This window comes from Mus caroli, chromosome 12 (assembly GCF_900094665.2).
Source record: "Mus caroli chromosome 12, CAROLI_EIJ_v1.1, whole genome shotgun sequence".
Classification (NCBI taxonomy): domain Eukaryota; kingdom Metazoa; phylum Chordata; class Mammalia; order Rodentia; family Muridae; genus Mus; species Mus caroli.
Window position 1 is genome coordinate 64735548 of NC_034581.1, and position 11635 is coordinate 64747182.

Genomic DNA, 11635 nt, shown 5'->3' on the forward strand with positions numbered 1-11635 from the left:
CTGCTTTGGGGGACTGCAGAGCAGATGGCCAGAGTCTCCTGGATCCCAGCTTCTAGCCCCAAAGTGGAGGCAGCATCTGCAGCCTTCGGACTGCATGGGCCCTACCTACAATAGGCCAGCCACTGTCTCCACCAGCCATCTGCTCCAGCTAAGACCTTTGCACCCTACAGAATGTATGGCTAATTAAGTGATTATGGGTATACAGGAGGCTATTCTGCCGAGACAGAGGTTGCTGAGCTGATCTCTGCAGCCTAGGAGAGTGCAGCACATTCATTTTGAAAAGGGACGGCCTTGTAACGCCAGAGGAAAAGCAACAGTTTCCTGGATCGGCAAAGCGCCTTTAAAAGGAGGAACATATTTAGCAAAGCATGGGTTAGCTCTGAAGAGAACCAGAACCCTGTCTAGGTAGCATCATCCATAGGATTCAAAGCACAGCATCCGCAGTGTGTTGGGTTAGCCTTAAATGTTTAGAAAGCTGCACTCTGAGCTGCGCATCGGAAGCTGAATGTGCCTGGGGGGTCTGCTTTTGTTTCTGCAGGGACACACTTCCTGGGACTCAGGAGAGGCTAAGGCGGTGGAGAATCTGACAGCCCCAGCTTCCAGTCTCTCTAGTCTCCTCTCAGGGAGGAGCTACTGGAGTGGAATGCAAATTGGTGCCTTCATCTCTAAAGGCAATTAAATGCTGCAAGTGAGAGCTGAGGATAACGGGAATTAATGTATGGTTTTAAAATGCACGCACAATCACATGAGTCCTCGAGCACTGCCAAAAAGCCTTCAAGTGCTGCCAATGCAAAGATATGCGCAGTGTCAGCCTCTTCCCTTAGTAAGGCTGGGCGTTGCTGGATTCTAAAGTCCTGAAAGGGGGGAAGTCTCCCCACTCCTTTTGAGGCACTTTAGATTAAACCTAAATATAGACCAACACTACCTCCGAGACAGGGTCTCTTTAAGTAGAACGGTCAGTTTTTATACTTCTAGTCACTCCAGTTGCTGAGTGGGTAGTAAGCGACTTCTCTATGGAAGACACTTAACAGTATGGTCATTAGAGTACCGTTAGCTCGGTTTTGATTTGCTCTGTGTCTTACGTTTCCTGTGAAAAGTGAGGATCAGAAATTACTCATCTGGAAGGCTGTGGAGTACAGATGGGGTCTTTTCTTTGCATGATTTGTCTATTTTTACTTCCTGTAAATTGGTACTTTAGTCATATGTCTGTCTGTGTGAGGGTGTCAGAGCCCCTAGCACTGGAGTTACAGACAGTTGTAAGCTGCCATGAGGATGCTAGGAATTGAACGCAGGCCATCCGAAAGAGCAGCCAGTATTCCTAACCACTGAACCATCTCTCCAGCCCCCAGAGATGGACTTTAAGGAACAACATCTTGATGTAATCCAGGCACCCAGGTCTGCAAGTCTAGTGAAAACAAGATCATCTTGTTATCTTTAAAGCGGATTCCAAGGTCTTAGGTCACACTCAAGGGATCTATGATCCCATACTGGAGTAGCCACGTAACCTAACATGACTTGAGGGCAGGCACATGAAGGGAAGAGGAAATATCATTAACCAAGCGTCTGTCCTGAGGACGTCATCCCTCAATGAGGGGAATGATGGACAAGGATATAAAGGGGAAGTGTGTGTCACAATTGAACATTGACCCACACAATGGGAAACACAATGTTTCAACACCAAGTTACCCATATGTGGAGATAACCTCTGGAAAGTGTCCATCTCAGACATTTCAAAGCAGTTTGAATTGATGTGGGCAGCAGGGTCAGCATTTTGTTTTAGGGTTTCATTTTGCAGGGCGGCAGGACTAACCAAGGACCATCCTAGCCTCTCACCTGCACAGATGCAACACAGAGCCTGGACGCTGCTGAGCATCCTCGGGCCAATGCGCCTGTCAGATTTAACTTTCCTCTCGGGTTCTCACTGAGCCGCAGCGTGTGAGCTAGTGGTTTTGACTTACATTATTATTGTCTACAGTTGAAGAAATAATTGTTGAAATCCCCTTGCTCTTGATAAGGATCTTATAGACCCAATTTATTCCCTGTAGAGGGAAACAGTTAACAAGCTGCGCCCTGTTCTTCAACTAGGCCAGAAAGCAAAGTGGCCCTGCCCCAGTTGTATTAATTACACGAACTTTTCTACCAAGCCTGAAGAACAGAGGATACAATGAAAATGTGTGGGGTTTTTCCCCTGCTAGCTACCTGTGACAAAACAAGGGCCTGCAGCCCAAGGTTCTTTAGTAGCTATTCATCAAAGGGAATAAAAATGTACTCTTAAAATCCCGAAGTCTCACTTCTGTTTTTTACTGAAGGACAAACAGTGTCAACCACAACCCTCTTGTCAGTCACACCTTCGGCTGGGACCAAGAATGTGCCCTTTGTTGGCTGCGATTCACTGGAGAGTAGAATGTCCTCCTGAATTGACCTGGGTGAAAATGATCCATCCCATAAAAAAGAAAAATCACCATTCCTTTCGATCGCAGCCGAAAGGAGAGATCAGACTCTCCAACTGCCAGATAAACACATTAAATCGGAGGCCAGGCACATCACGGCTGCTGGTGGGCTCTACCTGGCCTGCAAATTGGCATCTTGTATGCCCTGCTTTCCAGATGAAGTTCTGAAGGACTTACACAGCACTACAGAATTCACAGAGGTCTCAACAAACTACAGTGCCGCTCCATTGCCTTATAAACCACGCTCGGTAGGGAAGACACTCTTAATAGCTAGGTTAGACATTTTTGCTTTCAGCAGGAAAGAATCAAATAAAAGCTGCCTGATAAAAGTTCTAGGGAGTGGGAAGGGCTAGAGATCATGAAAATGTTTAGTTTTTTGGCACTTGAACACAGGCAAACAGAATCAAAGTATGACTAAAGTTGTGGCAAAGTTTATTTATTTTATTTCATGTGTTTTGGTGTTTTGTCCGCATGTATGTCTATGCAAGGGTGTTGGATCACAGACAGGAGTGTGTTACTATGAGGGTGCTAGGAACTGAACCTGGAAGAGCAGCCAGTTCTTTTAACTGCCAAGCCATCTCTCTAGTTTTCATATACTCTGTACAATGCGAAGCAGAGCAGCTATGATCCGTGGCCATGTTGGCCCTCACCCACAGCTCATGACATGCAAGCAGTGACTGTCTATACGAGCTTCCAAGTTGCTGGTGGCTAATGAAGCCTGAGACGTCACACGGGGCTTATATTAAGTATAAACTTAGATGATTCAAAGCAATCTCTACATTAGCCTGGCACACACTTGTCTACATTTGTGAACATTGCCATGAGTGTCAGCAAAATGGTGAAGTTACAGGTAAACTGCAGAGAATTATCTTTGAGAGTTATCAATAGTTTGGGTGGGAGAAGGACTTTGTGTAAAAAAAAAAAAAAAAAAAGACACCGTGAACTATACCACCCCAGAGTCTGGAAATAACAGCCTTCAGGCAGAAGTGCGAGGCTGCAGCAACCTCCCCTTTGATTGGATAATAACCCCAGAGGGGAGAAATGGTTCTTACTCTCTTTTCAGTTACAGTTTGCTCATTTTGTCCTGAGAGGCTGAGATCCTAACGGGGGCAGCTTTGATAGGTGAGCGAGACACGGTTCCATCCTGCCTGTAACCCATGCCTCTACAGGACCTCAGTAAAACCAGGATTTGACTCAACCTGAAGCTAAAATTAGTTTCCCATTAGGGAACACAGCCAGACCACCCTCAGTTCAACTCCTGATAAGAGGTTTTGATTTTTTTTTATTGTCTCCATCGAGAAACTCTGAAGCCACTTTGGGGAAGGGAAAATCAGACCTGTTGAAAACAGGAGAAAGAGCGGACCTACAAAGCTGGCAAAGTGTCCCTATCTTGCAAACCTAAGAAGTCTGTCTCCATGCTCCCTCCTCCATGACTTCTCCTTTGATATTGCCAGGTAGCTCCATGATGGAGTAGGATCCCAGAGAATAGATTCTCAGCACCTCCAAAGACATGGAAGATCATATTCTCAGGCGGGAAGAAAGGAGACAGAGGGGCTGGAGAGATGGCTCAGCAGTTAAGAGCACTGACTGCTCTTCCAGAGAACCTGAGTTCAATTCCCAGCAACCACATGGTGGCTCACAACCACCTGTAATGGGATCTGATGTTACAATGTACTCACATACATAAAATAAATAAATCAATCTTTAAAAAAAGAAAGAAAAGAAAGAGAGGAGACAGAAATGAATGCACCAGAGTACAGATTTGAGATTCAGACTCCCTAGTCAGGCAGGGAGAAGTCTCTCCTCCAAATAGGAGGGTACCTTCACCTCCTCTCCCCTCGGAGGCGTGAATGGCGGCTGTAGAAAGGGTGATGACTCCAGGACAAGCCTCTTGGACAGGTAGCTGAGGCTAGAGCTACTATGTAGACACAAGACTGATATGTGCATAAAACCACAGCACAGGACCGTCCGCCCAGGGGAAGGCTGCTGGTGAGAGCGAGACCTTGGGCAGGGTCGCAGATGCCCAGGAACATCCAAAACCTGAAGAGAGAGCTGCTTTGAAAAAGGACAGGATTGGGGACTGAGTGGAAGATCACTTTTAGCTTTGGGTTCAGCTACAGTACTAAAAACCAAAAATGGCAGGACCGACTCAGCTTATTTTGGGGGCAGGAAGTAGCTGTGACAATCTCAAGAGGCAAGGCAAAGGCGTGTCATCTGGTACCCCTGTGGGTGCTTTGGTGTGGGATGCAGCAGACTATGATAGTGGGGAGACTCTCTGGGAGCAGACACCAGAGACAGGATCCTACCCAGCCAGGCCTCTGCCTACAGCTCTTTTAGAGGGTGGTGAACAGGGTAGATTCTGACTGTGGTGTTCAAAGGTCCTCCTATCTGAGGTTTCTGGTGCATCTGCAAGAAGCTGTAGCACACTGAGCGTGAGGTGATCTCTCTATAACATCCTTTACCATCAGCAAGGTTTCTCCTGCCTCAGGCTTCACCTCATGTTTACTTATACACAAAGCCAAAGGCTCATTTTTAAACATAGTAACCCCAGTAGAGTAAAGAAGCAAGTCCGTAACTGAGCTAACAGGGGGCAAGAAATACACCGCCAGGAAGGGCTGACTCTGCTCAGAGGCTCTCTGGGTATCTATCCCTGGAGTGTAAGTAGATACTATTGTGTCAAAAATAATTGTGTTTCTTGGCACCACATAATAATATCTTGAGACCAATTCAAGAGATAAGACACTAGACTTAAAAAGGGTCCTTGAATAATTAAGCTTACCTCCTAAAGCGTCCCGACTCCTTTTTAAGATGTATATCCCAATTAAATTTCATATCGCCCAGATTCACGACGAAACAGATTTTACATAGTAACAGGACACCGTCTCCAACAACAAGGAAAAACACGGTGCTATGAATATTCAACGACATAACGTATGCAGATCCTTGCCCTCCTAAAATTGTCTGTGTAATGTGGCTTTGCATGTAAGTTGTGTGTTTTCCGAGGCAAAGGTCTCAGTGTGAATGTGGCAAAGGGACCAAGAAAGGAAGGAACCACTGACCTGAGCATGGGGTGGCCAGCATCTCTGCCCTAGGCTAACCTGCCTGGGACACCAGGAGGCCCCAGGCCATACTCGCCTTCTCCATATTTATTGGCCACATGCCACCCCCATTATTCTTACTCCATTTTGTAAGCTCTCTTCTAGTTACTTTTCTTTTCTTTATATTTCTGTCACTGAACCATCGTTTCTAGGGAATAGATTACCATTTGATTTTCCTTTTCTTTTTTGAGAGGTAAAGGTATTGAGGGGGAGAGGGGGGGAGAAAAAGAGAGGGAGGGGGAGGGGGAGAAGGAGAGAGAATGTGTTCCCCCCTTTACTTCTCAGTATTTACTGGCAGTTCTATTTCCTGTGGGGAATGCTCCCCACACCTGGGTTTGTCCTTGTTTTCTTTAGGTTGGCAGGCTGTTGAGGACAGATGTTTGATTGCTAAGGACATCCTTGGGAGCAAGTCTCCTATAGATTTTAGTAACAGGGATGCTAGGCAACCATGAATACACATACTCACACAGACGCATGCACAAACACACACACGCACAACTCGTGCACACTCGCGCGCGCACACACACACAGTCAGCCTGCAGTCTGCAGACCCGTCCAGAAAGCGGAGGTGCTTTGTCTCTTTTCCAGCTCATATTCATGTATGGAATATTTACAGCTCCAATCTGAGCTGAGATTTGCAAGAGATTATTTAGAGTTTGCTCAGCAAGGCATTCTTGATCATGTTCTATAAATGGGATCTTGGCAAATGAGCCAGAAAGACAGACTAAAGAAAATGTTACTGCTTCTTCTTTACTGACAGACTACAGTGGTGTGCAGAGTGGAAAGAAGGGTATCAAGGCAGGTGGCGGGCCAGTGTATGAGCTGCCCCTGGGTATGATGGGCCCAGGGAGGAGTGCTGGGAACTGCCACACCCTGGGGAAGCACCCCTACCCCACTCTTTGAAGCAAGAACCATGTGTTTGAATCATGTGTTGAGTCCCAAAACATTAAAGTGCAGGGGATTTTAAGACATCAAAACATGAAGCTGGGGAGATGGCTCTGTGGTTAAGTGTGGCTGCTTTGCAGAGAGCCCAAGTTCAAGTCTCAGGCACCTCCACGGCGGCTCACAACCATCTATAAATCCAGTTCTGGAGGATTTGATGCCATCTTCTGACCTCCCCAGGCAACAGGCATGTATGTATATGGTGCACATATATAAAGGCACCTATATGTTTGAATGTATTCAAACATATAAAAATAAATCTTAAAATAAAACTGAAAAAGTTAGAAACACAAGACTTCCACTCTTCTGTCATGGAAGTTCTTTGTGGTTTGAGGTTGGAGACAATGAAAGATTTAAACTTTTTTAAAAATCTATCCACATGTGTGTGAGATGTGTGTCTGTGTGGGTAGTGTGTGTGCACATGTGTGTCCATGGATCCCTGTACCCATGCCTGTGTTGAGACCAGAGGAGGATGCTGTGTGCTCTGTCTTGGCATTCTCTGTCTTATTCCCTTAAGATAGCGACCAGCAGCAAGCCCTGGCAATGTTGTCTCCAATCCTCCAACTTCCTCCCTACCCCTCTACCACCCCGGCCATGGATCTCCTTGCTTCTATCCCTATCCCCAAGCCAGGTGGCACATGTCAAAAACCACACCCAGCTTTTTACTCGGGTTCTCGGGATTTGAACCCAGATCTTCAAGCCTATGCAGGCAAGTGCTCTTACCTGCTGAGTCCTTGGTTAGCTTTTTAAAATCATTAAAAATTAAATTAAATTAAATTAAAAGTGCCATAGCAGTGAAAGATACAATTCCAAGGAGAGCTTTCAGAATAGAAGACAATATAAAAATAACTGAAATCTGGGTAGACACATAGAAACAAGGCACAGACATAATCAACTTCCTGAACACTGAGACAAAATTGGAAGGTTAGCATCTATGTCCAAGAGGCAGGAGAGGAAAACCAGCAAGGGCCATATCTGAGTGGAGCCTGTTGCACTGTGAATGCCTAACTTCTGTCTCATGCTACCCAGGGCTCATGCCCACGCCCATCGATCAATGACCGAGCCTGTGACTGTGATCGTCTTGTGACTGTGACTGAGTGCCTTACCTCACTGCAGTCCCCAGCTGGGATGGGTGATGACCTCGCTTCTTCCTCTAGTGGCTCAAGCACTGTCACCTCCTCGATCTCTTCCCCAGACTCTTGAAACTCGGGCAGTGATCTTCGTCCATAACGCTTCCCACCTCTAACATATTTGGGCTGAGCTTCTGGGGAACAGTCTAGACAAAGAGAGAAGAGTGAAGGCCACATAACGTGAGAAGTAGCCCCAAGCCACGTGGGGTACAGCCTCTTGTAGGATCCTCCAAATAAACCAGCCCCGTGGGCCAGCTGTGGTGGCCGTGGGCGCATATGAGTCCTTGGGTCCGATGTGGAGCAGTTTCTACTTCTGATGGTCCTGAGCATCTGCTTCTACGCATCTGTAAGTTATAGAAACTATGATGGCAGAAAGGAAGTTGATTTAAAAAGCTAAGTAATAAGATCAGGAGGGCCGGGCGTGGTGGCGCATGCCTTTAATCCCAGCACTCGGGAGGCAGAGGCAGGCGGATTTCTGAGTTCGAGGCCAGCCTGGTCTACAGAGTGAGTTCCAGGACAGCCAGGGCTATACAGAGAAACCCTGTCTTGAAAAACCAAGAAAAAAAAAAAAAAAAAAGATCAGGAGGGCTGGGGATGGAGTTTGAACTAGATGTGGTGTTCGTGCCTATGATTCTGAACTCAGGAAGTAGAAGTAGAAAGACTCAAAGGCTCCGGGTCATCTTTAGTTACAGTGAGGTCAGAGCAGCTGGGGCTAAAGGGAACTCTCTATCAAAAAGGGTGTACAGCAGCGGTTGATCCAGATTATCTGTTTTAGTAAGTTGGTGGCTTTTGAGTGTTGGAGGGCATAAGAAGTAGACGGGGGGGGGGGGGGAGGGGGAATCTAGCCAAGAGACACCTTGCAGGAAGTCCTGGGCCCTGTGCAGCTCTGAAGAGTCTGAGGGAACACAACAGTCTAAGCACATTTCAGAACTCAGAGGGAAACACCCTCCCTTACCTCAGGGTCCCCTGGTTAGCTGTTCCACTTTCTGATCTACCAGATAAGCAGAGCAACACAAATATGAAACTGACACCGAGAATTCTAGTCAATTAAGGACAGCTCCTCGAGTCTGCAGAAGCTGGCCTCGAGATCATATTTATAAAAATGATGAAGTATATATGAAACTGTGGGATAAAATTGCAAGTGGAAAGCCACAATAAGAAACATGATATACAGCGCTTCTGTTTTCAACATCGGTGGCGTGTAAACAAAAGGGGACGGTGCCCAGGGTAGAGTCGCCTCCAACTCTGAAGAACTCTGGTGTTCTGGAATGGATCAGCACTTACCAGTTTCATCCACACTGCCGCCAACCCACCCACCAAGCGCCGTGTCTACAACCACCACCTCTACCACAGTCACAGTATCACCTCGTCCATGCCACCTCCACCAGCTCACACTCTTTCTACTCTGAATGCTTTGGGGCAATAATGATAAATACTCCACTCCAGGGTCATCCTTCAGCCTTGTAAGCACTTTGCATAGTATCAGGGCAATCAAATATTCTATTAAAAGAGGTAAGAGGGGCAATGATTTGTTCTCTTATTGTCTGTCTGTACAGACACACTGACTCTCTGGAGGACACACTCCCTGGGTCCTGTTTGAACACATGGTCTAAGCACATTTCAGAACTCAGACACAAGTGTTTTAATTGAGGTGTATACATATATCATCAGGGCAAGTCTGAGGAACAAAAACCCCTTTATCCTCCATGGAAGGATGGTTGGGTTGGTGGACTCTGAGTTCAGCAACCCTGGGAGGGTAGATGACCCTGTTTACCTGGCCACCTTCCCCCATGCCACCTCCTTGGGCACAAACTTAGATTCTGTGATGCTCACAGATGTAGCGGCAGCATTCTGAAATGCTCAGGGAAGCTAGGAGTGAAGTATTTATGATAGCTATGCAATTTCCAGCGATTAATATGCAGCTCTTTTTAAGTCCCAGCCAAGTCACTAGATCGAGCAATTCTCTTACAGGGAGTGTTTAAACACACAAAGTTTATATTGAGAATGGCATGCATGCTAGAAGGTACCTTTCTTCAGAAGTGAGTGTGTCAGTCTGTGGGTACCCAGGAGCGGGACAGACACTCGAGCTACTTGCTGGCAGCTGACACCCACAGATGCTGGTCAGACAAGAAGCAATGCAGAAGCATCCTTAATTTATTATTAGATGTTCTTAAATTTTAGTGCCAGACAACAGGATACATCATTAGTAACGAAGAGGGCTTAGAAAGGACTCAAAGGAAAACATAAAACCCAGGACTTTCCAAGTATGAGAATAGAGTTTGTCTGGGGCTATCACCGGCAAAGGAGTTCTTACTGTGTTTTGCACTGCTTCCAAAAGGAAAAAGAAGAAGAAAAGGGAAAGTGACGGAATCCACAGACTCTCCCAGGATGGCATCCTAAGCTATGTACTGTTAACTCTCCATCACAGAGTAGGGAGTGTTGGTAGAATCTAAACAGCTCTTCTTCTATACAAAAAAAAAAAAAAAAAAAAAAAGTGGCCAATTGAGAACCATGGGGAATATTGTGGATTTGGAGGTTACTTTTTTGTTTGTTTGTTTCAGGAATTTTAAAGCCTCTTAAATTACATTTTAATATAATAACCAATCGTAAGCAAAATTTAAGTTAATATCTTCTAAATTACATATATGTATATATACCACACACATATATAATCAGCCTGTGTGTGTGTGTGTGTGTGTGTGTTGTTGTTTCCGGTCCCTACAAAAATCTTACTAGAATGAAGATGTTAGCATGCACAAAGGAAAGATGGATTATTATGGCTTCTTTGTCAGAGTTTCTAGAACCATCCACATAAGCAATAAAAATTAGGACCGCCACAGCAGTTAGAAATGGCTACCTCTTAGCATCATGTGCTCACACACCCCTGTCCTTCTGAGAACATCAGCATCAAGGAGAGACCCCAACAGTGAGAAGTCGAGAGAGGACATTCATGGTCAACAGCTGTTGCTATGGAGAGCATCTGCAGAATAGGGATCTCCCCGGCCATCTCAACAGGCTTCCCAAGAGCAGGAGCAGTCCAAGAAGAAGGCCGCCGTGGGAAGCTTAGAAACTCTCACTCAAGGTGAAGAATGCAGTGTCTAACCTTATCACACCTAATGGAAGACACTGCCACCCTGAGCAAAGTGGATTTACTTTAGGAGTGTACCCAGAAGCAATGATTTCTTCCAGTTTCATTCTGGAACAATTTTACTGATGCTGGATAATATGGGGTTCTTTGGTTTATGGAAATGAAACTGTTTCTATCACAGGGCTTCCTTCACCACAGGCCAGCGTTCCAAGGAGACTCACAAAATGAGGCATGAAAGATTATCCTGTCTCCGGCAGCTCGCTCCTTCAAAGGATATTCAAGAGTCATTTTCTCTTCTCACTCATTTCTACTAACTGGTATCAAGCATAAAAAAAAAAAAAACAGAATGGGGGTGGGGGGATGAGTTGGGGAAACGGCTCATTTGGCAAAATACCTGCTGCACAGGCATAGGGCCTGAGTTTGCGTCCTCAGCACCCACATCAGCACCCAGACAGCTCAGGTTCAAGGAGAGACTCTGTCCCCCCCTCAAAAACAAAAACAAAACAAAACAAAAAACTTAGATGGGAGTGTTAGAGGAAGACCTTGATGACTATCGGGCCTCCATGCGCATGTGCACACACCCAAGAACAGATACACACCACTCACTAAATGAATCAATTATGATGAAAGAAGATAATTAAATAAAAATAAGTGTCAGGAAAAGGAAAGCAGGCAAGCCTAGTCTCCAGGAGGGGTCTCTTCCAGCCTGGAAAAGCTTAGATCCAGAACATGGCTTTGAGGCAGTCCTACCTGGCCTAATTTAGGTATCTGTTTTACTCCATAAACCAAACACCTGGTTAGAAATAGAGAAACCTGGATTCAGCTGGGCATGGTGGTGCACACCTTTAATCCCAGCACTTGGGAGGCAGAGGCAGGCAGATTTCTGAGTTCGAGGCCAGCCTGGTCTACAGAGTGAGTTCCAGGACA

At 45.9% G+C, this 11635-nt stretch overlaps 1 protein-coding gene across 6 annotated transcripts in view; it reads right to left on the reverse strand.

The window, feature by feature from the left end:
* The window catches only part of Nin (ninein), a 100899-nt gene that overhangs the window by 59031 nt on the left and 30233 nt on the right, over positions 1-11635 (reverse strand). For all 6 annotated transcript variants that reach the window (XM_029484598.1, XM_029484595.1, XM_029484596.1 and 3 more), the window contains one exon: positions 7597-7766. In XM_029484598.1, coding sequence (XP_029340458.1) covers positions 7597-7766 — 170 coding nt within the window. The remainder of the gene's footprint in view (positions 1-7596; positions 7767-11635) is intronic.